Here is a 25,144-nt window from a genome sequence, read left to right on the forward strand (position 1 = left end):
GTGTGTATGTATGCGTTCTATGCATAGAAAAATGTCTGGTAAGATACCTCACGCCCCCAGCTCCTGCAAAGAGAGCTAGTGAGGTCCCTCCTCATGCAGGCTGAGCCCTGGTCCTCACAGTGGCTGCCTGGAAGCCAGAGGTGCTCAGCCTTTTAACCAGGAATCTTCTACCCACCCCTGAGAATAAAATATCCTCCAACATGATTTGTTACTCCTCAGTGTGGAGGTTCAGGAAAGGGGCGAGGAGTCCAGAATGCTGGCTTCCCAGAAGCCACCAGTCACATCTTCTGAGAGGACTTTAGTGACCCTTCTCTCACCCCCCACCCATCAGAACTGGTGCTTCCTCCTCTGTGCTCACCCAGCACACTGCCTACTCCACCCTCCTAGCAGGTCACATACTTCTGTCTACATGTGTGCATCCATCTTTTATCTCACAACTTATTTGTTTCTATATCTCACACCTAGGATATTACACCTAGCACATGGGTGGCATCAGGGAATGTTTCTCACACCCAAAAAAACCAAACCGGCTGCCGTCGAGTCGATGTCACACAGATGGGTTAATCCACTTCCCCCTCTCTGTGTCTGTTACAGGAGTTAAAGGAGGCCCCGGAGGGCCTTTGTAATATGCACCATTTGGAAAAGCCTGTTTACCCGAATGTTTTATTTAAACTAAGGAAACATATAAACTTAACTCCACTTTTTTATTATTCGACATTTTATACATAATAAATACAAACTTTTTACAGCCACTGTAAAGAAAGCACACGGGCACAGAGACGCCCTCTGAGCCCAGCCCTGTGCACTGTGACGCTAGATTACATGTCCCGGAGGGAGGGGTTCTTTTTAAAAAGGAGGCATATTTTTACAACTTTGATTTTTCAAATAAAATTAGCAGCTCTTCCAAAAAATATTTTAAAATATAACAAAAGATTTCACATAACCTCTGAGAATGTGGAAAACCCAAACTGAAGGACAATTTGGCTAGCTAAAGAGAAAATATGAGACTGGGTGGCAAGAAAGAACTGCTTGATTTAAGCACTGTGAAGATTTTTAACACGTCAGCAAACTTTTAAATCTTAAAAAAAACCACCCTTTTCTTTTTTAAACTTAAGAATAAGTTTGATAAACAAAAACAAAAAAGACCTCAAATAGATCAACAGGTTAAGAAATGCAAAGGACAAATACAAAAAAACCCCCAAATCACAGAGAAGATTTATCAGTGCGTACTGTCACTGAAGTGATCAAATGACTAACTGAAAATTTCTTTAGCTATGACCTTACTTTGAGTAAAAAATCCCACAGGGATGTTTGACAAGCATTTCAAGTCGTAGAGATTTCTGGGAAGCATGAATTTTTCAAAGCATACATACAACTTTTGGATAAAATTCTGCAAATTTGTTAATTTCTTAAAAAAAAACAAAAAACTGGCAAATATCCCTTCGTCCCTAGGTAACGCACTCCCTGGCTTCCACAGGAGGTGGAGAGCTGATAGGGTCCTACCCTGGGACATCTGGTGAGGGTTCTGACCAGCTGCTGTGTGCTCGCTGGCCTGCCGAAAAGGCCGCTCCTCGTTCTCCCTGTGACGTGGAGAGCTAGGCTTTTCATCATCAGTTTGCACTTGTGCAGTATGTGCAATCCTTTAGTCCTTTGTCATAGGAAGCTGGTTTCCTCCATGAGCCCACAGGTTCTTCCTCCCAAGGAGGTGTCAGGTCAGTGGGACCTGCAAAGCTGCATCTTCCATGGTGAGTGGCAGCTGGTCTGGACTAGCCAGCTTTCTGGGCCAGAGCACCAGCTTGGGAATAAAATAATGCCAGGGGCCGTCCCATTAGAGAAACTCAACGATGCACGTCTATGTCCTCAATTTATCTAGACATTCAGATTCTAATGATACTGGCTGGGGTCAAAAGAGTATATGCTGCAAAAATTAAGAAGAAAAAATACCCCAATACAAAAAGAACATTAAATTGGCTCATTTCAGAGCTGGAAGCTCCATTTCTGCTTTAGCCGTAGCCTCCTTTCTATTAGTCTATGTGATGAACAGGATGTGGCTCCTAGTTTAGCCCCTCAATATTAGCTCCACTAATACTAAATGAATGGCATAAATATTAATACAAAGGACACCGTTAATTGTTTAAAATCTGTTAGTTGTGGAAGGGATGTGCATTAACGCAACTGGCGCTAAACTTGGCGCAGTCCTTTTTTTTCCATTAAAGTTTCACTTTGTCTGGGCATTAACTGCGGTGAGGAACCAGCCTCTCCTGAAATCCCTTCTTCTGATGCCTCATATGGCCAACACGATTTGATTTATACTTAATCAGATGAACAAAAGCCACTGTAAGGAAGATGAGAATCTCTGCCACACCCCTGTAGCCACAGTAATATACTGTACGAGGGCACATGATCAGTATCTCTGTGACTGTGCCCTGGACCCAGGCCTGGTCTTGAGTCTCATGTAAAAACGGACCACTGTTAGGCATGAGGGCTGCCCCTCTCTGCTTCTAGGGCCCGCTAGGATTTGTGCTACGGTAGGAGAGATGATGTAGAAAATGACAACAAAAAAGGCACAAAATAGTCATAAATGTGGGAGGATTCCACCAGGCCACCCAGTCACATACAATCCTCCTTGTTTTTGCTCTGTTCAAGAGTTATCATCATGCAAAGGTGCCTAAAAAAACAAGACTGGCCAAACTCCAAGTCTGGCCTTGATTGTAGCAGTCATGGATGGGCCACCCCACCATCACACCAGCGTGATCTCCACATCTTCAATCTTCTCTGCTGGCCTCCGGTGGTTCTGTGTGGGTGGAGGGGGAGCTGCCCGGACCTGAGCAGGGAAACAATCACATGGATTTCAGTCAGCTTCCTGACTTGGTGCCTGAAATGCCAACTACTCATTTATCCAAGGACGTGGGGACTCTAGGGATCACGGAAATGCTCTGAGTATGCACTTTCAATCTAATCCTATTTTCCACACTAAGAAGGAGTTGGAGGCAGTGATGGTTCAGTGGCAGAATTCTCGCCTTCCATGTGGGAGACTGGGTTTTGTTTCTCAGCCAATGTACCTCAAGAGCAGTCACCACCTGTCCGTCAGTGGAGGCCTGCATGCTGCTGTGATGAACAGGTTTCAATGTGCTCCCAGACTAGGATGGACTAGGAAGAAAGGTCTAGTGATCTACTTCTGAAAGCTGGCCAGTGAAAACACTATGGATCATAATGGTCTGATCCCATTGTGCATGGGGTCACCATGAGTCAGGGGCAGCTAACAACAACAAGAAAGAGCTCCTGTTCTGATGCAATGTCAAATCCATGAATTAGGTTCTTGCATAGGCTGAAAGCTGAATGGATACAACAGTCTTGGGTACAAGAGTCACTGTAGCCCTACAAGCCTTTTCCAAAACAAAGTCCTGGAAGCAAATGAGAGCAATGCTCAGAGAACTGAAAACATTTCAGCATGTCTTGGGAAAGAGTTGCAAGAGATAAGGCTAGAGAGCTAGTCTGGGGTTACCTCGTGAAGGGCTTTGTTAAGCCATGTTAAGAAATCTGAGCTTTGTTCTGTAGGCAAAGAGGTCTTTGGTGGATTATAAGCAAGGGAGCAGCACTATCAGATCTGTGAAAAGATGACTTCCGTAACAGTTTCGAGAAAAGATCAGAGGTGGGCAAGAATATAAGTAGGAAGACAACTTAGTAGTCTTGTGTGGCTATCTGAATGACAGTTGATGTTAGCCTGATCTAGGATAATGGTAGTAGGGGAAACAGAGAAGTAGAAAGATTGAGAGCTGTCTCTGACTGAGACAAGCCTGGCAGGATTTGGTGATGATTGTGGGAGGCAGGGTCCGAAAGTATCAAAATGCCAGAGCACTGGTAGGATGAGGGTTCCACTCACCCAGACAGGCAATATCAGAGAAGGAGCATGTCTAGGAGGGAAGAGGATTAGCTCATTTTTCTTCAGTTTTGGGGGCCTGGGGATATATAAGTTGAGATGTCCACAAATCCAAAGCTCAGGGAAGAGATGGCAGCTATAGATATGAGAGTTGTCAGTATATAAATGGTTATCAAAGCTGTGGGAGTAGATGAGATCACACAGGGAATGTGAGTTCCATGACGAAATGCAGCTGAGGGACAGAACCCTGAGAGGCATTAGCATCTAAGAGATGAAAGCAGAAGGGAAGCCTGCAAAGGTCAATGAAAAGGAAGGCTGGCAGTGAGGTAGAAAGCAAACCAGGGAAGTGAGGTGGAACAAATCTGTCTACTTCTCTCCCTTCCCACTATTCCACACTACCAACACCTTTTGGTTGGTCCACTGCTCTAGGCTTCTAACTGGCTCCCATGTCCATTCTGCCACCTTCGATTCACTCTCCACTGAGCTGTCATAGCAAACTGTAAAAGAGGCTCACTGTCCTGCTTAAAGCCTTTCAATAGCTTTCCAAGTCCTTAACAAGGCCTGTAAGGACCTGCCTCTCTCTCTAGCTTCATAAAATAATTGTGTGATTCGGACGTTGTTTCTCCTACTAGAGCGAAGATAAGCTCTGTGAGGCAGTCTGGTTCCAGCACTGCCATATACCTGCAGCTGGCACTGAGCAGATGCTCGGTACTTATCTGCTGAAAGAATGAAGCCAAAGGAGCGAGTGATTCAAGGAAGGGTGTTCTGTGCTGATAAGGGGATCAATAAAATTGCAAAGTATCCACTAGATTAGCAATGTGGAAGTTTTGACCTTGGCGAGAGCTGTTTCATATTGTAGCGGTGGGGGTGGAATTGAGGTGGCAATGGAGTGAGGAGTAGAGGTAAGTGCTTCTAAGACCAGAAGCTCTTTGAGGACATGAAGTGAATCTTACTACTTCATTTCAGCGTCCCTCAAAGAGACAAACACAGGCCTGGCAAACGGGTTCTCAATAAATGCTTACAGAAAAAAAAAGCTTCTGTTTCACAGTTAGACCATTTAAACGCCCATAGAGCATGTTATAATTTAAATACTTTCACAGCTATTATCTTGCATGATCCTCATCATGGCTAAGTGAGAAAATTTCCAGTATAGACCAGACCTTCCAAGATGAGTTGATTTTTACAGCCTTCCTTTGCCAAGAGTTCTTTTTACTTTCCTAAACCCATTTTACCCTTGCTTGGGGGGAATTGGTTACAACACAGGGACCATGGGGAAACATTCATTTCTAATTTTCAATTTTGAAGACCTATGCATTATATAACCCTGCAAGATAAGAGACTTACAGGTCGCAGTTTGCCATACGAGGTCTCAGGAGTATGCCTTGGTACCTGTGAGAATCCTGGAGATTCGGAAGGGAAGCTGTTTTCTACAGGAAGGAACCAAAGAAGCTCGTTTTATTTGTGTTGTTAAACGGTAACAATGCCATCGCAGTGATGTTTGCAGATCTGATTTCTGAAATGAAAATGTATTCAGACCCATGCCCAGGAGAACCCTTACCATTTGCTGACGGAGACCGGGGGAAGTACTGGGAGCTCCTCTTGTCTGGGCTGAGGTAAGGGCTGCTGGGAGGCTGGTCATATAACGGCAGTGCAGGCAGGGAGCTGTGAGGCTTGGGAAGAGAGGGAAGAAAGGTTACAAGGTGCTCACCTTCTTAGGCAGGAAAAGGCTTACTGGGTTCTCTGACTACTCTGGACAAATTACTGGACACATAACACATTACTCTGGACACATAATAGGTTATGACTGTTAAAATTTTTTGTCAGCCTTGTTAGAAGCAAATGAATCCAGAACAACCACTCCAAAACTCAATTTTGTGTCATATTTAACTTTTTCCTTTCACAGATCTCCTCATAATACTGGTAAGTCAAACCATTCTCCAGCGTCCTACTGAAAACAGCACGTTAACTAGTCAATTCAGCAAATTCAGCGAAGAAGAAAAGAGAAGAAAGTTGTATTTTTTTTTTTTTTTTGGTGAAGATAGAATAATTGGTTCAGTTTTTGACTTTTAGGTTTTGTAAATTCACGCTAAGTGGCCACAATCACCACATAAACAACACAGGCAGAAACATTCCTTATTGTCCTCTACCTGCCAGGTCTGCTGCGACAGCTCCTCAGAGAGGACAAACCCAACTGACTAAATTGGGGGTTTTGTGTAAAGCCAAGATTGGCTATGATGAGATGAGCCTGGCGCCACACAAGCGTGTAACGGGGCTCTTTGAAATGGACTGGCAGGACGTGGGCTAGAAAGGGAGGCTCTGACAGTGATGGAGAGAAAGTGCTAACATTTTTGTTTACTACATAGATTAACTGTAGACATAATACATTCCCTCTTTGGTTTGCTTTTCTCTTCACCAAGCCATTCTTTTGTGTGTCACAATCAATATAGCATTATGGTTAACTGATTCACAGAGTCAGGAGGAGTGGGATGGCCATATTCCACAAGGGGCTAACCGATGAGTCTCTGCTTTCCCAAATTTGGTTTTGTAGAAACCTGGGAATGGAGACTTAGAGTGGAGAGGGCCAGGCAGAGACCACAGCCCAATTTTGGCCTTGGGAGTAGTTTTTTTCAAACATCGTTCTATTCAGCTCTCTCTCATGTACCTGTGTATCTCTTATCCACGGAGTGTCACCATTTTCTGAGGCTGAAAGTTCTTCCACTAGCACCGATGGGAACACTCCAATTCGCCCACTGAATTCCCCTTCCCAGAAGCCATCATCAGCTTGGTTTTCTTTGTTCAAGATACGAATGATTGCTCCCTCAGGAAAAGATAATTCATCATCTGTCTGGCCTTCATAGTCATAAAGTGCTTTCACGAAACAGACTAGGGAGCAAGAGAGAGACAAATCCAGTAAGAACATTGGCAGCTGGGCTGCTTCTGCAACCATCCCTTCTGCTCACATGACAACTAAAAGAGCATCATAAAGGATATGAGTAATGTTCTTAAGTTTTTACTCAGGGTTCTACTATACAGGACAAATGAGACCAAATAAAGAAAAAAAAATGTTATAGGACTAAAGTTATACTTTTTTTTAACCTACTGAAGGGCTTACTCCAGGGTAATACAGTTTAGGTCAAAGGTGACCAAATAAAGAGTGCGTGCTTGTTTCAGTCTTTACCACTGGCATCTCCGTTGAGGCTGCCTGAAACAAGTTCAGCTTCCGTGGAATTGCTGGATGTGTGTGACCGACTGTCCAAAGCAGCCAGGGACTGCAGCATGCTCAGTAGGCTGTTCGAGGTGGGAAACTGTAGGTACTTTTCTGGCACATAACCCACTTGGCCAACTTTATTTCGAGCCTGGGTAAAAGACATGTGACGAAACATGTTTATGCACACAGTTTGGATGGAACATAACAAGAACCAAAACAAACTCCTAAAAATGTCACGAGAAGGGGTGATATGAGCAAAGGAATATACCTTTACCCAGTCTTCCATATCTCCATCTTCAATCACTTCTAACACCTCATGTTCCTCAATGGTCAACTCATCTGGTTGAGAGGCCTGCAATGTAGGATGGTCATGGACAAAATTAAAAAGGTTAGATAAAGAGCAGATGTGAGCTGGTTATAACAAAAACGGGATCAAAATATTGAAATGATTTTGAAAAATTTTTTGAACATAAAACTTTAAATGCAGTAAGACTATCATAATGAGGTGAAGTTTTACTTTAAAAAACAAACAAAATAAAGCACCAACAAAAACTGGAGAAACCAGGTACTCAAGAGGCAATCAGGCTTAGTGAACATTGCACTGTGCTGGCAGTAGAAGGCTTGGGTTCAAGCTCCAGCTTATGTATCTGTCAGTAAGTTATTCAACTTTGCGATGCCTCCATTTCTTCAAAATGACAATCTTGCCATTCTCAAACGGAAGGGGTTCAATGTGGGATGAATGAAACAGAAGCATGATGACTTGGAAAGCACAGGCAAACGTGAAGGCACTGAATGAGAACTGCTACCAGAGGGCTACTGTGTACATGGATGAGGTGATAGCTTGAGCAATGCTAGGACTGATCCTGAATCACTGTAAAACAGTGGCCAGAAGAGGAAAGTTGTGGGAAAGGAAATGACTGAGATCGGTCAAGGTCTGGATTTATGATGCTCCAACTTAACCGTGGTGACTGGGCTGATGCACGTGGGTGCTTCTCCACAAGCTGCGGTGGTTTTATTATTCCCGAAGGTGGAAATCCATGAGCGTCGCGTCAGATACCAAATTATTGCCCGGGGACTGCAGAACCCGAGCACAAACTCTCAAAGGCTCCACAGAGGGGTCAGAGAGAGCCTATTTGGGTTGGCTTTCTAAAAGAGCTTTGTTCGTCACATACAATGGGCAGTGAGTGGCCTGCTGGCATTTTATAGTCTTAAAAGCTTTCCCCAAGTCCCAAGATCCATTAAAACTATCACCTAAGACCATATACAGTTTACCAAATCTCACAATCTTAAAGTGCAAAATATTTCCAAGTTATACCAGCAAAAATAAGGCAAGAAAATGGATCACTTTTTTGAAACCCATTTTACATTTCATAAACACTGTAACACTTCATCAACGGATGTTACTTTAGCTTCTCAAGACAGAAAAACAGTATTAAAAATGGTTGGCCTATCAGACCCAGGAACAGATTCTTGAGTAAATTACCTCTTGTCTCAAAATAAGAGGAAAAAAAATACTCATTAGCTTCTGATAGCTTTTGCAGTGAGATTTCTTTGCTACTCTGAAATTATGCACTGAATATACCAGCATAAGGCACCTATGTAACAAAGATTTTCTCCCATAATTCCATGGCAGGATACTTAAAAGTATCAACTCAACCAGACTTTAAAGTATGTGAGAGCAAAGTAGGAGGGATAAGAACACCTTAGCTGCCCTTGTTTAAAAAAAAAAAAAAAAAGCCACGTTGGCCCAGGCAAGTTATCCAACATTGTTATATTAGCAGAGACCAGCTTCATCACACCATTGCCAGGCAGGGACAGCCAACTCCTCCACTTATAAGGTCCTCCAGCCCCTACAGAGTTAGGTCTTCCTGGGCCTCCTGAGGCTTTGGCCACAGCACACTACACCCTTGGAATGTGTGCCTCAATGCTTCTGTGCTGTTCCCAGGCTGTTTCTCCCATCCAGGATGCCCTGCTCCCTCTTTACCAGCTGCTGAATGGATTTAGATTCCTGTAGCTTCAAGCCCAGCTTCTGTCTGTTTCTATGGGCAAGTGGCTTTAAGACCTCTTTGAGCCTCAGTTTTCTTTTTTTATTTAGAATATAATTAGAATGGAAGCTCTATTAGGGCAGAGATTTTTGTCTGTTTTGAAAATGCTATATTCCCAGAGCCCAGAACAGGGCATAGTACTGGTACATGGAAGGTGCTCAACTAATTTGGTAAATGAATGGGCTGGTTGATAATACCTTTATAGGGTTATTGAAGGGATCAGAAATAATCAATGTGTGTGTGTGTGTATAAACAGTACAGGCACACAGTATCTGATAAATGATAGCTAATATTACTATTCATATTTGAGGCCTACCTCAGTTGTTTTCCCAGACTACCCATGATAAACTGGTTGTTTCCTCCACCTTTTGTTCTCATAAGGCTTTGCTATCCCTCTAACACTGACTACTGGCACAGGAGTTAGTTGTCTGTCCCTGTGGGCTTCCCACTAGAATGATTTCCTTAAGGCATGGACAGTATTTCTTCTCACTTGCCCCAACTAAAGACAGCAAGTGGTCAGTAAGTGCTTATTAAATAAACACATGGTCTCATACTGTCTGTGAAGTCCTAACACCCAGTGACAACCAGAACTTCACGCGGCCATGCTCTCTACATTCCCCACCACTCTCTTGCCAATTTTCCTGTGTTTTCTTTTAAAACAATATGCCTTTTCTTATTATAAAAGTAATACATGGTCAATGTAGAAAAACTAGAAAGATACATAATTGAGATCTTAAGGTACATACAATTTGGTATTCTACTTTATGTAACATAACATAAAAAATGCTTTTATAACAAGTATTTCTTCTTACATAAAAAACTCTTACTAATGTAATTTTCGATTATCTTCATAATATTACATGTTATGATTATATGAGTGGTTAATTTATTTAACTATTCCCTTATTAGAATGCCAACTTTGAAGCATTATAAAGTAGTACTATGATAAAAGAAAATCTTGTACCCAAAACTTTTTTTCTATACTGTGGTTCATTTCCTTAGGATGGATGTTAGAGATAGAATGATGGGGTCAAAAGTCACGAACATTTTTAAGGCTTTTGAATCTAACCCTTAAAATAAAACTTTTCTTTATTCCCAACAGATTAATTCAGGCCTTCTTTATTGATCTGGACTACAGGAATCATTCTTAGGCTTAAAGTCAGTGTCTAATCTATCCTCTAGAGTATATTTACATCATCAAGGTTATCTTCTCAAAAGCCAAATCTGATTTTAGGACATCTGGTGGTGCAGTGGTTATGAGCTCTGCTGTTAACCAAAAGGTCCGCAGTTGGCATCCACCAGCTGCTCCTTGGAAATCCTATGGGGCAGTTCTACTTTGTCCTATAGGGTTGCTATGAGTCGAAATTGACTCAACGGCAACAGGTTTGTTTTTTTTTGTTGTTTTTTAAAGGCTCCTCCCAGCCAGGATAAAAAGCCAAACTTCTGAGTTTGGTATACATGGCCTGTTACTATCTGACAGCAAACATATTTACTTCTAGCTGCTCTATTCTCCCTGTGTGATGTTCCCACACCACTGAACCTAACATTTCCTGCAGACCCCACCCTCTCATCATACCATGTCTCTGGATGTGCTGTTTTCTCTGCTTAGAAGCCTCTTTCCCTTCTCTACCCAAAGGTCTTGGAGCCCTGGTGACGTAGTGGTTAAGAGCTTGGCTGCTAACCAAAAGGTCAGCAATTTGAATCCACTGGCTGCTCCTTGGAAACCCTATGGGGCGCTTGACTCGTGACCTAATTTAAATGCCACTTCATCTGTAAAATTTCTCTCAATTACAACAGTTAGAATTGGCAGTTTTACCTCTGCTATAAATCTTTTCGCACATATTCTATTTAAAATAATTTTTATTGTACTTTAAGTGAAAGTTTACAAATCAAGTCAGTCTCTCACACATAAACTTATATACACCTTACTATATACTCCCATTTACTCTCCCCCTAATGAATCAGCCCGCTCCCTCCTTCCAGTCTCTCCTTTCGTGACTGTTTTGCCAGTTTCTAGCCCTCTCTACCCTCCCATCGCCCCTCCAGACAGGAGATGCCAACACAGTCTCAAGTGTCCACCTGATACAAGTAGCTCACTCCTCATCAGCATTTCTCTCCAGCCCATCATGGTCCAGTCTATTCCATGTCTGATGAGTTGTCTTTGGGAATGGTTCCTATCCTGGGCCAAAAGAAGGTTTGGGGACCATGACCGCTGGGATTCTTCTAGTCTCAGTCAGACCATTAAGTCTGGTCTTTTTATGAGAATTTGGGGTCTGCAACCCACTGTTCTCCTGCTCCCTCAGGGGTTCTCTGTTGTGCTCCCTGTCAGGGCAGTCATTGGTTGTGGCGGGGCACCATCTAGTTCTTCTGGTCTCAGGATGATGTAAGTCTCTAGTTCATGTGGCCCTTTCTGTCTCTTGGGCTCATAATTACCTTGTGAGCTTGGTGTTCTTCATTCTCCTTTGAGCCAGGTGGGTTGAGACCAATTGATGCATCTTAGATGGCCGCTTGTTAGCATTTAAGACCCCAGATGCCACACTTCAAAGTAGGATGCAGAATGTTTTCTTAATAGAATTTATTTTGCCAATTGACTTAGATGTCCCCTGAAGCCATAGTCTCCAAACCCCCGCCCTTGCTCCCCTGACCGTCAAAGCATTCAGTTTATCCAGGAAACTTCTTTGCTTTTGATCCAGTCCAGTTGAGCTGACCTTCCCTGTATTTATTGAGTATTGTCCTTCCCTTCACCTAAAGTAGTTCTTATCTACTATCTAATCAGTAAATAACCCTCTCTCACCCTCCCTCCCTCCCCCCTCTCATAACCACAAAAGAATGTGTTCTTCTCAGTTTAAACTATTCTCAAGATCTTATAATAGTGGTCTTATACAATATTTGTGCTTTTGCATCTGACTAATTTCACTCAGCATAATGCCTTCCAGGTTCCTCCATGTTATGAAATGTTTCACCGGTTCATCACTGTTCTTTATTGATGCACAGTATTCCATTGCGTGACATATTCTATTTTTAATGTTAATTTTATTCCTCCTTAGACTATCCATTCCTGAAGGGCATGAACTGAGTCATATTCATTCTTTTATCCCTAAAGCTTATCACATATTGGGCACTCAGTAAATGTTTGTTCAATGATTAACTGACTAAATAGATTTTTATACCCTGGTTTACCACAGGGACATGCCTGGGCTATGCTGACAGAAGAGGCGTTTCGTGAGTATGAGCTGTTTAAAATCACTCAGACACGTAGGACCCTCCCCACTTAAAGATCTTACATTTTAGTTCTGGAACCTGTAAATAAACTTAATACTGAGAGGTGACATTTCCAATCCTAGTTTTATGATACCTGTAACACCTTTTCAAGGATCTTAGAAGATGACTTCAAATTTTCAAAAGATTATCAAAACCATTTACGTTGAAAAAAAATCCCACCCTTTTTAAAAAGGAAGTATAAAATGAAAGGATGTGAGCTTCAAAAAAAGTCTGGGGATCACTGAGATTGAGGGGGTAAATGCGGCCAACTTTTGGCTATCAAGGGGTAGTGGCGGCAAGAGTGAGACTGTTCAGTGTATGACTGTTGAAGAGTCTCTCTAGACACTCCCTCTTGGCATTATCCTTTCTCATTACTACCTCCATCAGAATGGGAGCCAGAGAAGGATTCGTTTGTTCATGCCTTCCTTACACCATTCATTTATTCATTTCACATTTATAGAGGGCCTACTATGTGCCAGGCACTGTTCTGGGTGCTGAAGATACACAGACAAGGTACACAGGAGCAGACAAGGTTTCTGCCTTCATTGACCTTTAATGGAGACCCGGACAAAGAAATAAGAGAACAAATAAGATAACTTTGCCTGGAGACAACTGCTATAAAGTAAATCAAATAGGGCAGTGGAATAGAGAGTAGTGACTGAGGAGTTGGTTATGTAATTCTCAGGTCAGGGGAGACCTGAGAAGGCAGTATTTAGCTGAGCCACAATGAATAGCAGTGGGTAGTCAACGCAGGTTTAGAGAAATAGAGTTCTGGGTAGAGGGAGCAGTGAGTCCAAAGCTCCGAGTCAGGAAGGAGCCTGGTGCTTCTGAAGACTCAAAGGCAGCCAGAGTGGCTAAAGTGCAGTGAATGGAAGGGGTGGGGTATGGTCTGAGATAAAGCTAGGGAGGCTGACAGGGGCCAGATCATGCTAGACATTATAGACGCTAGTAAAGAGATTGGATTGTTCTCTTACATGGGATGGAATGCTTATGAAGGGTTTTAGGCAAGGTGTTATAGATTGAATTGTGTCCCCCCAAAATATGTGCTGTAGATCCTAGTCTCTATGCCTGTGGTTATAATCCCATTTGGGAATAGGCTGTCTTTGTTATATTAATGAGGCAGATTAGTGTAGGGTGTGTTTTGAGTCAATCTCTTACAAGATAGACAAGCAAGCAAGCAGAGATTGGGGAAAAGAGATGCCAAGCCACATGAAGATCACCCAGGAGCAGAAGCTCTAAAAGACATTGACCTTCCTCCAGAGCCAACAGAAAAAGAAAGCCTTTCTTTAGAGTCAGCACCCTGAATTCACACTCTAGCCTCCTAAACTGTGAGAAAATAAACTTTTGTTTGTTAAAGCCACCCTGTGGTATTTCTGTTATAGTAGCACTAGACAACTAAGACACAAAGGAATAAAATAATCTCCTCAGTTAAAGAAGAACTGAAGAAAAATTTCAAGCCTTGAGTTGCAACACGGAAGGATTCTATGGGCAAATATGGAACGACGCAGGAAGCATCAAAAGAAGGTGGAAGTCAATTGGTCTCAACCTGCCTGGAGCAAAGGAGAATGAAGAACACCAAAGACCCAAGGAAAATACAAGCCCAAGAGACAAAAAGGGCCACACAAACCAGAGACTCCATCAGCCTGAGATTGGAAGAACTAGATGGTGCCTGTCTACCATCAATGACTGCCCTGACAGGGAAGACAATAGTGAATCCCTGATGGGGCAGGAGAAGAGTGGAATGCAGACCTCAAATTCTAATAAAAAGACTAGATTTAACTGTCTGACTGAGACTGGAGGGACCCTAGAGGTCATGGGGTTAGCCCAAAATTAAAAACATTCTTGAAGCCAACTCTTCATACAAAGATTAGACTGGACTATAAGACATAAAATGATACCGGTGAGGAGTGTGCTTCTTAGCTCAAGTAGATACATGAGATTATGTGAGCAGCCCCTGTATGGAGGCAAAATGAGAAGGCAGAGGGGGACTGGAGCTAGTTGAATGGACACGGAAATACAGGGTGGAGAGAAGGAGTGTGCTGTCACATTGTAGGGAGAGCAACTAGGGTCACATAACAATGTGTATTTAAGTTTTTGCATGAGAAACTAACTTGAATTGTAAACTTTCAACACAAAGATTTAAAAAAAAAAATGGAAGGAATACAGAGTCAGTGTACCAAAAAGAACTGGTTGACATTCAACTATTTCAGGTGGTAGCATATGATCAAGAACTGACTGTAATGAAGGAAGAAGTCCAAGCTGCATTGAAGGTGCTGGTAAAAAACAAGGCATCAGGAATACCAATTGAGATGCTTCATCATATGGATGCAATGCTGGAAGTGCTCACTCATCTATGCCAAGAAATTTGTAAGACAGATACCTGGTCAACCAACTAGGAGAGATTCATATTAGTGCTCATCCCAAAGAAAGGTGATCCGACAGAATGTGGAAATTATTGAACAATATCATTAATATCACATACAAGTAAAATTTTGCTGAAGATAATTCAAAACATGGTTGTAGCAGTACACTGAAAGAGAACTGCCAGAAATTCAAGCCGGATTCAGAACAGGACTTTGAATGAGGGAATGTTATATGGATCTTGGGTAAAAGCAGAGAATACCAGAAAGATGTTTAGCTATATTTTATTGACTATGCAAAGGCATTTGAATGTGTGGATTATAACAACTTATGGATAACACTGAATTCCAATACACGTAATTGTGCTCATGCAGAACCTGTACACAGACCAAGAAGTAGTTGTCTGAACAGAACGAGGGGATACTGTGTGGTTTAAAATCAGGAAAGGTGTGAGGGTTGTATTCTTTCACCATACTTATTCAATCTGTATCCTGAGCAAATAATCTGAGGAGCTGGACTATATGAAGAAGAACATGGTACCAAGATTGGAGGAAGACTCAATTAACAGTCTGTATTTTTTTTTTTTAATATGCAGATGACACAAACTTGCCTGCTGAAAATGAAGCGGACTTGAAGCACTCACTGATGAAGATCAAAGGCTACAGCCTTCAGTATGGATTACATTTCAACATGTAGAAAACAAAAATCTTCACAAGTGGACCAATAAGCAACATCATGATAAACGGAGAAAGGATTGAAGTTGTCAAAGATTTCATTTTACTTGGATCCACACTCAACGCCCATGGAAGCATCACTGAAGAAATCGAACGATGTACTGCATTGGACAAACCTGCTGCAAAAGACCTCTTTGAAGTGTTAAAAGGCAAAGATGTCACCTTGAGGACGAAGGTGCGCCTGACCCAAGCCAGGGTGTTTTCAATTGCCTCATATGCATGAGAAAGCTGGACAATAAATAAGGTAGACCCAAGAAGAACTGATGCTTTGGAATTATGGTGTTGGCAAAGAATATCAAACAAACCATGGACTGCCAGAAGAATGAACAAATCTGTGTTGGAAGAAGTACAGCCAGAATGCTCTTTAGAAGCAAGGATGGCGATAACTTCATCTCAAGTACCTTGGAGATGTTTATCAGGAGGGACTAGTCCCTGGAGAAGGACTTCATGCTTGGTTAAGTAGAGGATCAGCAAAAAAAAGGGAGACCCTTAACGAGTTGAACTGAGACAGTAGCTGCAACAATGGGCTCAAACATAACAGCAATTGTGAAGATGGGGCAGGACTGGGCAGGACTCTGTTGTTCTGCTGTACGTAGGGTCACTATGAATTGGAACTCACTTGATGGCGGTTAACAACAACAACAACAATTGTTAAAGATAATTCTGGCTACAGAGTGAAGAATGAACCATTCGGAGGCAAGAATGAAGTAAGGAGACCAATTATGACACTTTTTTATTTACTTTTACAGAAGTCAGCAATGCCCTGGATGGTAGGAGTAGAGGTGTTGAATGTTAGAAGTGAATGGATTGAGGATATGTTTTTGGAGGTCCACTCAACAGGACTGGCTGATGGGGGTGAGGGACAGAAGAACTGAGGAACTGAAACTCAATTTACTTTGTGCTGAGTAAACAGTAAATGGGTAAAAGCAGGGCAGGTTTGAGAGAGATTAAGAACTATTAGAAAAAATCAGGTTTGAAAATTCTGGCATCTTTTTATCTAGGTCCTTGCTTGAAATGGATAACAAAGGTGGTAATATTAGGATAAAGAAAGGCAAAGTTTTAAAAACTACTTGGTATAAACCATTCTCCTCTGATATCAATTTTGAGGGTTACCCTAATAATGGAAGGTCTTATGCCAAGCAGGCAATTAATAATAATTGATAAGAGTTCTATTTACTGAAAATTTACTAGATGCCAGTCACTGTGCTAAGTGCTTTGCTATAAGAGTGTTATCTCATTTAATCCTCATATTAGCCTTATAATATTATCCCCATAATAAAGATAAGGAATCAGAGGCTCACAGAGACTAGGAGACTAGTGCAAGGTCATATAGCTTTTAACAGCAGACAGGATTTTAACCCAGGCAGTCCGACATCAGAGCCTAAAATCTTCACAATTATGTTCTGTTGCCTCTAATATTAAACGAACACCAATTTTATGCTAAGCATAGTATAAAAGGCTGGAAGATACAGTTGGGTATTTCCTCAGAGTTGTTACAACTTACTATTAGCAGTAGGTAAAAGAAATACAAACCTTGTAAGAATAAACCACTTTGCAGGTGAGAGGATAATTCCTTAGGGTGCCAGAAGGGCTAGAACTGCTGTCATCAAAAACATCCATGTTGTCTTCGAACTCTTCTCCTTCTTCTTTTTCAGCATCTGCATTAAGCTAGGAAAAATTAGAAGCGATTGGCTAGCTTGCTTACTTCAAGAAAATAGTTGAAAGCAAGAAATACACTTAAGATTTGATTGTTTCAAAATGCTAACTTGAATTCAACTCCACATAGAAATGGCTTTTCTCAATTGCATTTTTCACGTTATGTAAGACCCGAGTTTTTCTTTTTTTTCCTCTTAAAGCCGAAGGTAAAAGTGTAATACACTGTCATGAATTATGTCCCCCCCCCCCAAATGTGTCTATCAACTTGATTAGGCCATTTGTGGTTGTCTTCCATTTTGTGATTGTAAACCTCCCTGATCCAAGGTAAAGGGAGTTTCCCTGGGGTGTGGCCTGCACCATCTTTTATCTCTCAAGAGATAAAAGGAAAGGGAAGCAAGCACAGAGTTGGGGACCTCATACCACCAAGAAAGCAGCACCGGGAGCAGAGTACGTCCTTTGGACACTACAGTCCCCGTGCCAGAGAGGCTGCTTGATCAGGGGATGATTGAGAACAAGGACCTTCCTCCAGAGCCGACAGGGAGAGGAAGTCTTTCCCTGGAGCCGAAGCCCTGAATTTGGACTTGTAACCTACTAGACTGTGAGAAAATAAATTTCTCTTTGTTAAAGCCATCCACTTGTGGTGCTTCGGTTATGGTAGCACTAGATGACTAAGATATATATATATATAAATATGTATCACTATCCTTTAACTTTTCACTATTAAATACTAGTAAAGGCTTCTTACCATTTTCAACCAATCACATTGGGAAACATTAAAAAGATTTATAAATACTACCAAAGATGTGGAGCAACAGGCTTTCATCTATAGCTGGCAGAAATGGGATTGATACATTCTTTTTGGAAGATAAGCCACCTACTGAAATAAAAATAAATAAACAAACTTGATCAAGCAACTCCACTTTTGTGCGTCATTATGCAGAAATAAAAGCACCAGTACACAAAAGTAGGCACTGCTTATAGTGGCAAAGGCCTGGACATAACTTACCTGTCTATTACCAGGAGAATGGTTGGGTAAACGATGACTGTCTTAGTCATCTAGTGCTGCTGTAACAGAAATACCAAAACTGGATAGCTTTAACAAAGAGAAATTTATTCTCTCACAGCCTAGGAAGCTAGAAGTCCAAACTCAGGGGGTCAGCTCCAGGGCAAGGCTTTCTCTGTCGGCTCTGGAGGAAGGTCTTTGTCATCAATCTTCCCCTGGACTAGGAGTTTCTCCATGCAGGGACCCTGGGTCCAAAGGCTCTGCTCCCGGCACTGCTTTCTTAGTGGTATGAGGTCCTTCCCTCTGCTTGGTTTCCTTTCATCTCTTGTAAGATAAAAGGTGGTGCAGGCCACACTCCCTTTACACAGGATCACGGATGTGACCTTAGTAAGGCTTGTTACTGTCCCACCCTAATCCTGTTTAACATAAAATTACAATCACAAAATGGAAGAAAGCCACACAATACTGGGAATCATGGCCCAACCAAGGTGCCACACATTTTTGGGGGACACAATTCAATCCATGACATTCTACCCCTTTGGCCCCCCAAAATTCATGTCCTCGCTACATGTAAGATGCATTCGCCCCATCATAACATAGGAAAAATCTTAAATCAACTCCAAGTCCAAAATCCAAAAATTCCTCTTCATCTGTGAAATCCAGAATACAAGTTATCTGCTTCCAAAATACAATGGCAGAACAGACACAATCTAGACATATCCATTACAAATTCCAGAAATTCGAGGAAAAGAAGGCATAAAGGCACCAAGCAAGTCAGCAGAACACATTACATTGCCCTCAAGGCTTGAAAATAATCCTCTGTTCTCTGAGACCATTCACACAATGGTCTTGCCCTCCAGACTCTAGGTATTGGCCATACTCTCCGGATTCTGAGTGGAGTCCCCTCGGTTCTGGGCTTCAGCTCTGCCTTCCAGGCCCACTGGGATGACATCTCTTTTCCCTTGGCTTTAGATGTAGCATTCTCCTAGTCCATCTGAGTGGTGACTCCACCCTTAGAGACACCAGAGGCCATAGCTCCACCCTTTGAAACCTCAGAGGTTGAGGCTCTACCTTCTGAGACTGAGGCAGCTTGGCTTCCTGTGTTCCTTGTCTCTTCAACTTCTGCTTCCTGGTTCCTTGGCCTCTCGGCCCCTCGGGCCTCATGGCCGCATCTGCCCTGCTGGGGCAAGTGTTCCAAAGCTCTGTAGCCTCACCGATAAGTGCCTGGAGGCACCGCACTCTGCCAGGAAGCCTCCTGTGCACAGGCAATCAGCTTTCTTGCTCCATGGGTCAGCAAGCCTAGCTCCACTGATAAGTGCCTGAAAGCACCCTACTCCACCAGGAAGCCTCCTTTGCACAGGCACTCAGCTCTCTTGCTCTGTGAGTTGGCTCCAGAGCTGTCTGGCACTGGTCTCCTGGTTCTGCTGCTGCCACCCCTCTGCTGCTTTTTCTCACCATCTGAACCTTCTTCGGTGTTAACAGTTCTCCTCACTTCCTTCTGAGTCTCCCATCCATTCACAGTTTCAAAACCGCTTCCACATTTTAGGTATCTGTTACAGCAGCACCCCACTCTCTCAGTACTAAATTCTGTCTTAGTCATCTAGTGATGCTGTAACAGAACTACCACAAGCAGATAGCTTTAACAAAGAGAACTTTATTCTCTCACAGTCTATCTAGTAGGCTAGAAGTCCAAATTCAGGGGGTCAGCTCCAGGGCAAGGCTTTCTCTGTCAGCTCTGGAGGAAGGTCTTTGTCATCAGTCTTCCCCTGGACTAGGAGTTTCTCCATGCAGGGACCCCGGGTCCAAAGGGCATGCTCTGCTCCCGGCACTGCTTTCTTGGTGATATGAGGTCCCTCCCTCTGCTTGCGTTCCTTTCATCTCCTGTAAGATAAAAGGTGGTGCAGGCCACACTCCAGAGAAACTCCCTTTATACTGGATCAGAGACGTGATTTTAGTAAGGGTGTTACAATCCCAACCTAATCCTCTTTAACATAAAATTACAATCACAAAATGGAGGAAAACCACACAATACTGGGAATCATGGCCCAACCAAGTTGACACATATTTTTGGGGGGCACAATTCAATCCATGACAATGACACATCCATATTATAGATGAATAACACCATGAAAAATGAGTTAGATCCAGTGTATTTACCTGGAGCACTCACCATAATGTATTAAGCACAAATAATGTTTATATGAGCACAGAAACCTGATGAGGGAAGCAGAGCAAGAAGAGTAAAGACTGCAGAATAGGAGATGACATGAACTGTTAAAATAAGCGTATTTTACTTTTTAAAATTAAAAATCTAATAAAGTAAATGCAAAACAGCCTCAAAGATCTTTTCTTTGTTTATTTCCACATATAAACACTTATTTGCCTACTTGTTCCCATGTTCAAACATACCAAAGCATCAATGTTCACATATTAAGAAAATAAGGAATGAGAGTTAGGATTGGGCCTCATAGTAAAGTCCATGGGGCCCCGTGGTTAATTAAAGTTTCAAGACAAAAACAAGAAACAAATCAAACCCATCGTTGTTCAGTAGATTCTGACACACATTAACCCTACAGGACAGGGCAGAAGTGTCCCACAGGGTTTCCAAGGTTATAATCTTTACAGAAGCAGAATGCCATATCTTTTTCCTGCACAGTGGCTGGTGGGTTCCAGCTGCCAACCTTTCTTTTGATTAGCAGACAAGTACTTAACCACTGCTCCACCAGGGTCCTTCATTAACACTGTACTAGGCTTTCAGGTACTGAAGGAAAGGATACTCTCTGCTTTCCTGGAGCTCACAGTCTAGAGTGGAGAACAAACACAACCAAGCACTAAGCAAACGGGACCTTGTGAATACAGAAGAGGCGAATGGCGGAGGTGGGTGGGGGGTGGTGCCAGGGAAGATTTCTGGGATATAGTAAGTTTAAAAGTAGAGGCTACTTATATTTCAAGTTTAAAAGACTATCTTTTCCCCATTTAATGGACTTTGGGCCTGTCTTAGGCTGGGTGATCTAGAGAAGCAAAACCAGTGAAGTGTATAAATATATATATAGAGAGAGATTTATATCAAGGAAATGGCTCATGTGATTGTAAAGGCTGAAATGTCCCAAGTCCGTGTATCGGGATACAGGCTTCTCTTAATTCATGTGGCAGCAGGGGCTGGCAAACCCAAGACTGGCAAGTTGGACAGCGGGGCTCCTGTTCTCAGGCTGTGAAGATCGATGAATTACAAGTTCTGCAGATAAGCTGATGGCTCAAGTTCAAAGAGCCAGAGGTCAGACGAACAGGAGGCAGCGCAGGATCCAGAGTGAGCAAAAAAGCCAGAAAGTCTGCTTATATTTGGATGCAGGCCACACCCTCAAGGAAACTCCCTTTCAACTGATAGGCTACTTACAGCAGATTCAATCATGGGAGTGATCACATATAAACACTGAGAATCATGGCCCAGCCAAGCTGACACACAATTGTAACCATCACAGGGCCTTTGTCAAAGATCAGATGGCCGTAGGTAGATGGATTTATCTGGGGTCTCGGTTCTGTTCCATTGGTCAGTGTGTCTGTCTTTGTACCAGTACAGGCTGTTTTGACTACCACAGCTGTACAGAAGGTTCTGAGGTCAGGTAGTGTGAGGTTTCCTACTTTGTTCTTTTTCTTCAATACCACTTTATTTATCTGGGGCCTCTTTCCATATAAAGTTAATGATTAGTTTTTCCATCTTGTTAAAGAATGCTGTTGGTATTCGGATTGGGACTGCATTGATTTGTAGGTTGTTTCCGGTAGAACTGACATTTTCACAATGTTGAGTGTACCTATCCATGAGCATGTTATGTTTTTCCATTTATGCAGGTCTCTTTAGTCGTTTTTTTGTAGTTTTCTTTGTATGGGTGTTTTACATCCCTGGTTATATTTATCCTAAGTATTTTATTTTTTAAATGGTGTTGCTTTCCTGATTCCCTTTTTGTAGTTCTCTTCATTGGTGTATAGGAATTCAGCTGATTTTTATGTTTATCTTGTATCTTGTTACTTTGCTGAATCCATCAGTTCCAGTAGTTTTCTTGTGCAGTTTTTAGGGTTCTCTATGCATAGTATCATATCATCCGCGAATGGGGATAGTTTTACTTTTTCCTTCCCAATTTGGGTGCTCCCCCCCCCCCCTTATTGCTCTTACTAGGACTTCCAGCGCAGTGTTAAATAGGAGTGGTGATAAAGGACATCCTTGTCTTGTTCCCGTTCTCAAGGGGAATATTTCCAGCTTCTCTCCTTTGAGAATGATGTTGGCTTTTGGTTTTGTGTGATGCCCTTTATTATGTTGAAGAATACCCTTCTATTCCTATCTTAATGAGAGTTTTTATCAGGAATGGGTGTTGGACTTTGTCTAATGCCTTTTCTGCGTCGACTCAGATGACCATGTGATTCTTTTCTTCCACTTATGTGGTGGATTACATTGATTGATTTTCTACTGTTCAACCATCCTTGCATGCCTGATATGAATCCCACTTGGTCGTGGTGTATTATTATTTTTACATGGTGCTGAATTCTATTGGCTAGAATTTTGAGAATTTTTACATCTATATTCATGAGACGCATTGGTCTAATTTTTTTTTCCTGTGGTGTCTTTGCCTCGTTTTGGTATCAGGGTTATGCTGGATTCATAAAATAAATTTGGAAATATCCCTTCCTTTTCTATGTTCTGAAATAGTTCTCCAGTGAAATCATCTGGGCCAGGACTTTATTTTGTTGGGAGTTTATTTATTTATTTTATCACCTTTTAAAGCTTTTATCTTATTATGGGTCTGTTCAGAATTTCTGCTGCAGTTTGTGGTAGTTTAGGTAGGTAGCATGTTTCTAGAAATTTGTCCATTTCCTGTAGGTTTTCAAATTTGTTGAAGTATAGGTTTTCATAGTACTCTTTAAAAAAAAAAAAAAGAGTTTCAGTTGGCTTTGTTGTAGTATCTCCCATTTCATTTCTTATTTGGGTTATTTTCTTCTTCTCCTGTTCTTCTTTTCTCAGTTTGGCCAATGATTTGTTGATTTTGTTGTTCCTTTCAAAGAATCAATGATTGGTTTTATTGATTCCTTCCACTGTTTTTCTACTCTATTTCATTTATTTCTGCTCTGATCTTTATTATTTCCTTTCTTCTGGTGGCTGTGGGCTTCTTTTGCCATTCTCTATTTCTTTGAGTTGTAGGGCTAATGTTTTCATTTTGCCCCTTTCTACTGTTTCGATGTGTGCACCTATTGCTATAAATTGACCTCTAAGCACTGCCTTAGCTGTGTCCCTGGGTTTTGGTATGATGTGTTTTTCATTCTCATTTGATTCTAAAAATTTTTTGATTCCATCTTTGATTTCTTCTATTACCCAGTGGTTTTTAGGCAAGGTGATATTCATTTTCCATGTATTTGATTTTTTCCCTTTGCTCTTCCTGCTATTGGTTTCTACTTTTACCCTGCTGTGATCAGAGAAGATGCTTTGTAATAACTCAATGTTTTGGATTTTGTTGATGGTTGCTTTGCAGCCTAAGATGTCTATTTTAGAGAATGTTCCATGTGTGTTGGAAAAGAATGTATACTATGCTGCTGTTGGGTGGGGTGTTCTATATATGTCAATGAGGTCAAGATGGATGACAGTGACTTTAAGATCTTCTGTATCTTTGCTGAGTTTCTATCTAGATGTTCTGTCCTTTACTGAGAGTGGTGTGTTGAAGTCTCCTACTGTTGCTGTGGAACTGTCAATTTCTCTTTTCAGTGCTGTTAGAGTTTTTTTAAAATGTATTTTGGAGCCCTGCTCTTGAATGCAGAAATATTTATTACGGTTATGTCTTCATGGGGGAGTGTCTGTTTAATCATTATATAATGTCTTTGTTTTTAATGGTGGATTTTGCCTTAAAGTCTATTTTATCTGAGATTAGTACAGCCACTTCTATTCTTTTTTGGTTGGTGTTTGCTTGATACATTTTTTCCATCCTTTGATTTTTAATATATTTGTCTTTGTATCTAATGTGTGCCTCTTGTAGACAACATATCAACAGGTCACTTTTTTTTTTTTTTTACCCATTCTGCCATTCTCTCTCTTCACAGGTGCATTTATTTATATTCACTGTGATTATTGATAGGTGTGTTTATTGCTGTCATTTTGTAGTCTTTTTTTTTTTTGTGGTGCTGATATTTTCTTTGTTACCTTACTCTCCTGTAATGTGTTCCTTTGTTTGTGAAATTTGTTTTCACTTGTTTTGTTATTGCAGATTTTGTGTTTACTGAGGCTTTGTTTTTCTTCTTTATTTTGAGACCAGGTTTGTTAACTTTCTTTGTGGTTACTTTGAAATTTATCCTTATCTTCCTAAGTTTGAACCAGTCTTTTATTACTTGGTATCACCATGACTTCCTCTCCATTTGAAAGTTCTATACCTACACTGTGTATTCCCCTTTTATTGTTCTGATATTGTCATTTTCGGATTGATGTTTCTAGTTACCTGTTTTGAATCTTTTGTTTTATCCTTGAGAGCTCATTACCTAAGTTGGTATTTGGACACTGACCTGTGTCCTAGATTCAGGTTGTTGTCTGATTTTGCTCGTTCTCTATCCGAAGGGCTCCCTTTAAAAATTCTTTAAGCTTTGTTTGATTTTAATTTCTTTTTATCTGGAAATGTCCTAATTTCACCATCATATTTGAGAGAGAATTTTGCAGAAGATATTGTTCTTGGTTGGCAATTTTTTTCTTTAAAGGTTTTATATATGTCATCCCATTGCCTTCTTGCCTGCATGATTTCTGCCAAGTAATCAAAGGTTATAGTCATTGTTTCCTCTTTGTATGTGACTTTTCGTTTTTCTCGAGCTGCTTTCAGTACTCTTTGCCTTTGGCAAGTGTGATTATGATATGTCTTGGTGACTTTCTTTCGGGGTTTATCCTACGTAGAGTTCATTGAGCTTCTTAAGATTTTTCATATTTCCCCATATTAGGGAGGCTTTCTATCAGGAAATCTTCAATGATGCTGTTTT

General features: G+C 41.5%; 1 protein-coding gene across 1 annotated transcript in view; it reads right to left on the minus strand.

Moving 5' to 3' along the window:
* Positions 1–685: 685 nt before the first annotated feature.
* FCHSD2 (FCH and double SH3 domains 2) overlaps positions 686–25,144 on the minus strand; it is a 289,630-nt gene continuing 265,171 nt past the window's right edge. Inside the window, exons 14-20 of the mRNA XM_064288657.1 lie at positions 17,023–17,157; positions 7,357–7,440; positions 7,059–7,236; positions 6,543–6,763; positions 5,439–5,550; positions 5,225–5,307; positions 686–2,824 (exon numbers count right to left, since the gene is read on the minus strand). Of these exons, the coding sequence (XP_064144727.1) occupies positions 2,741–2,824; positions 5,225–5,307; positions 5,439–5,550; positions 6,543–6,763; positions 7,059–7,236; positions 7,357–7,440; positions 17,023–17,157 (897 nt within the window). The 3' untranslated portion in view covers positions 686–2,740. The remainder of the gene's footprint in view (positions 2,825–5,224; positions 5,308–5,438; positions 5,551–6,542; positions 6,764–7,058; positions 7,237–7,356; positions 7,441–17,022; positions 17,158–25,144) is intronic.

This window comes from Loxodonta africana, chromosome 7, assembly GCF_030014295.1.
Source record: "Loxodonta africana isolate mLoxAfr1 chromosome 7, mLoxAfr1.hap2, whole genome shotgun sequence".
NCBI lineage: Eukaryota > Metazoa > Chordata > Mammalia > Proboscidea > Elephantidae > Loxodonta > Loxodonta africana.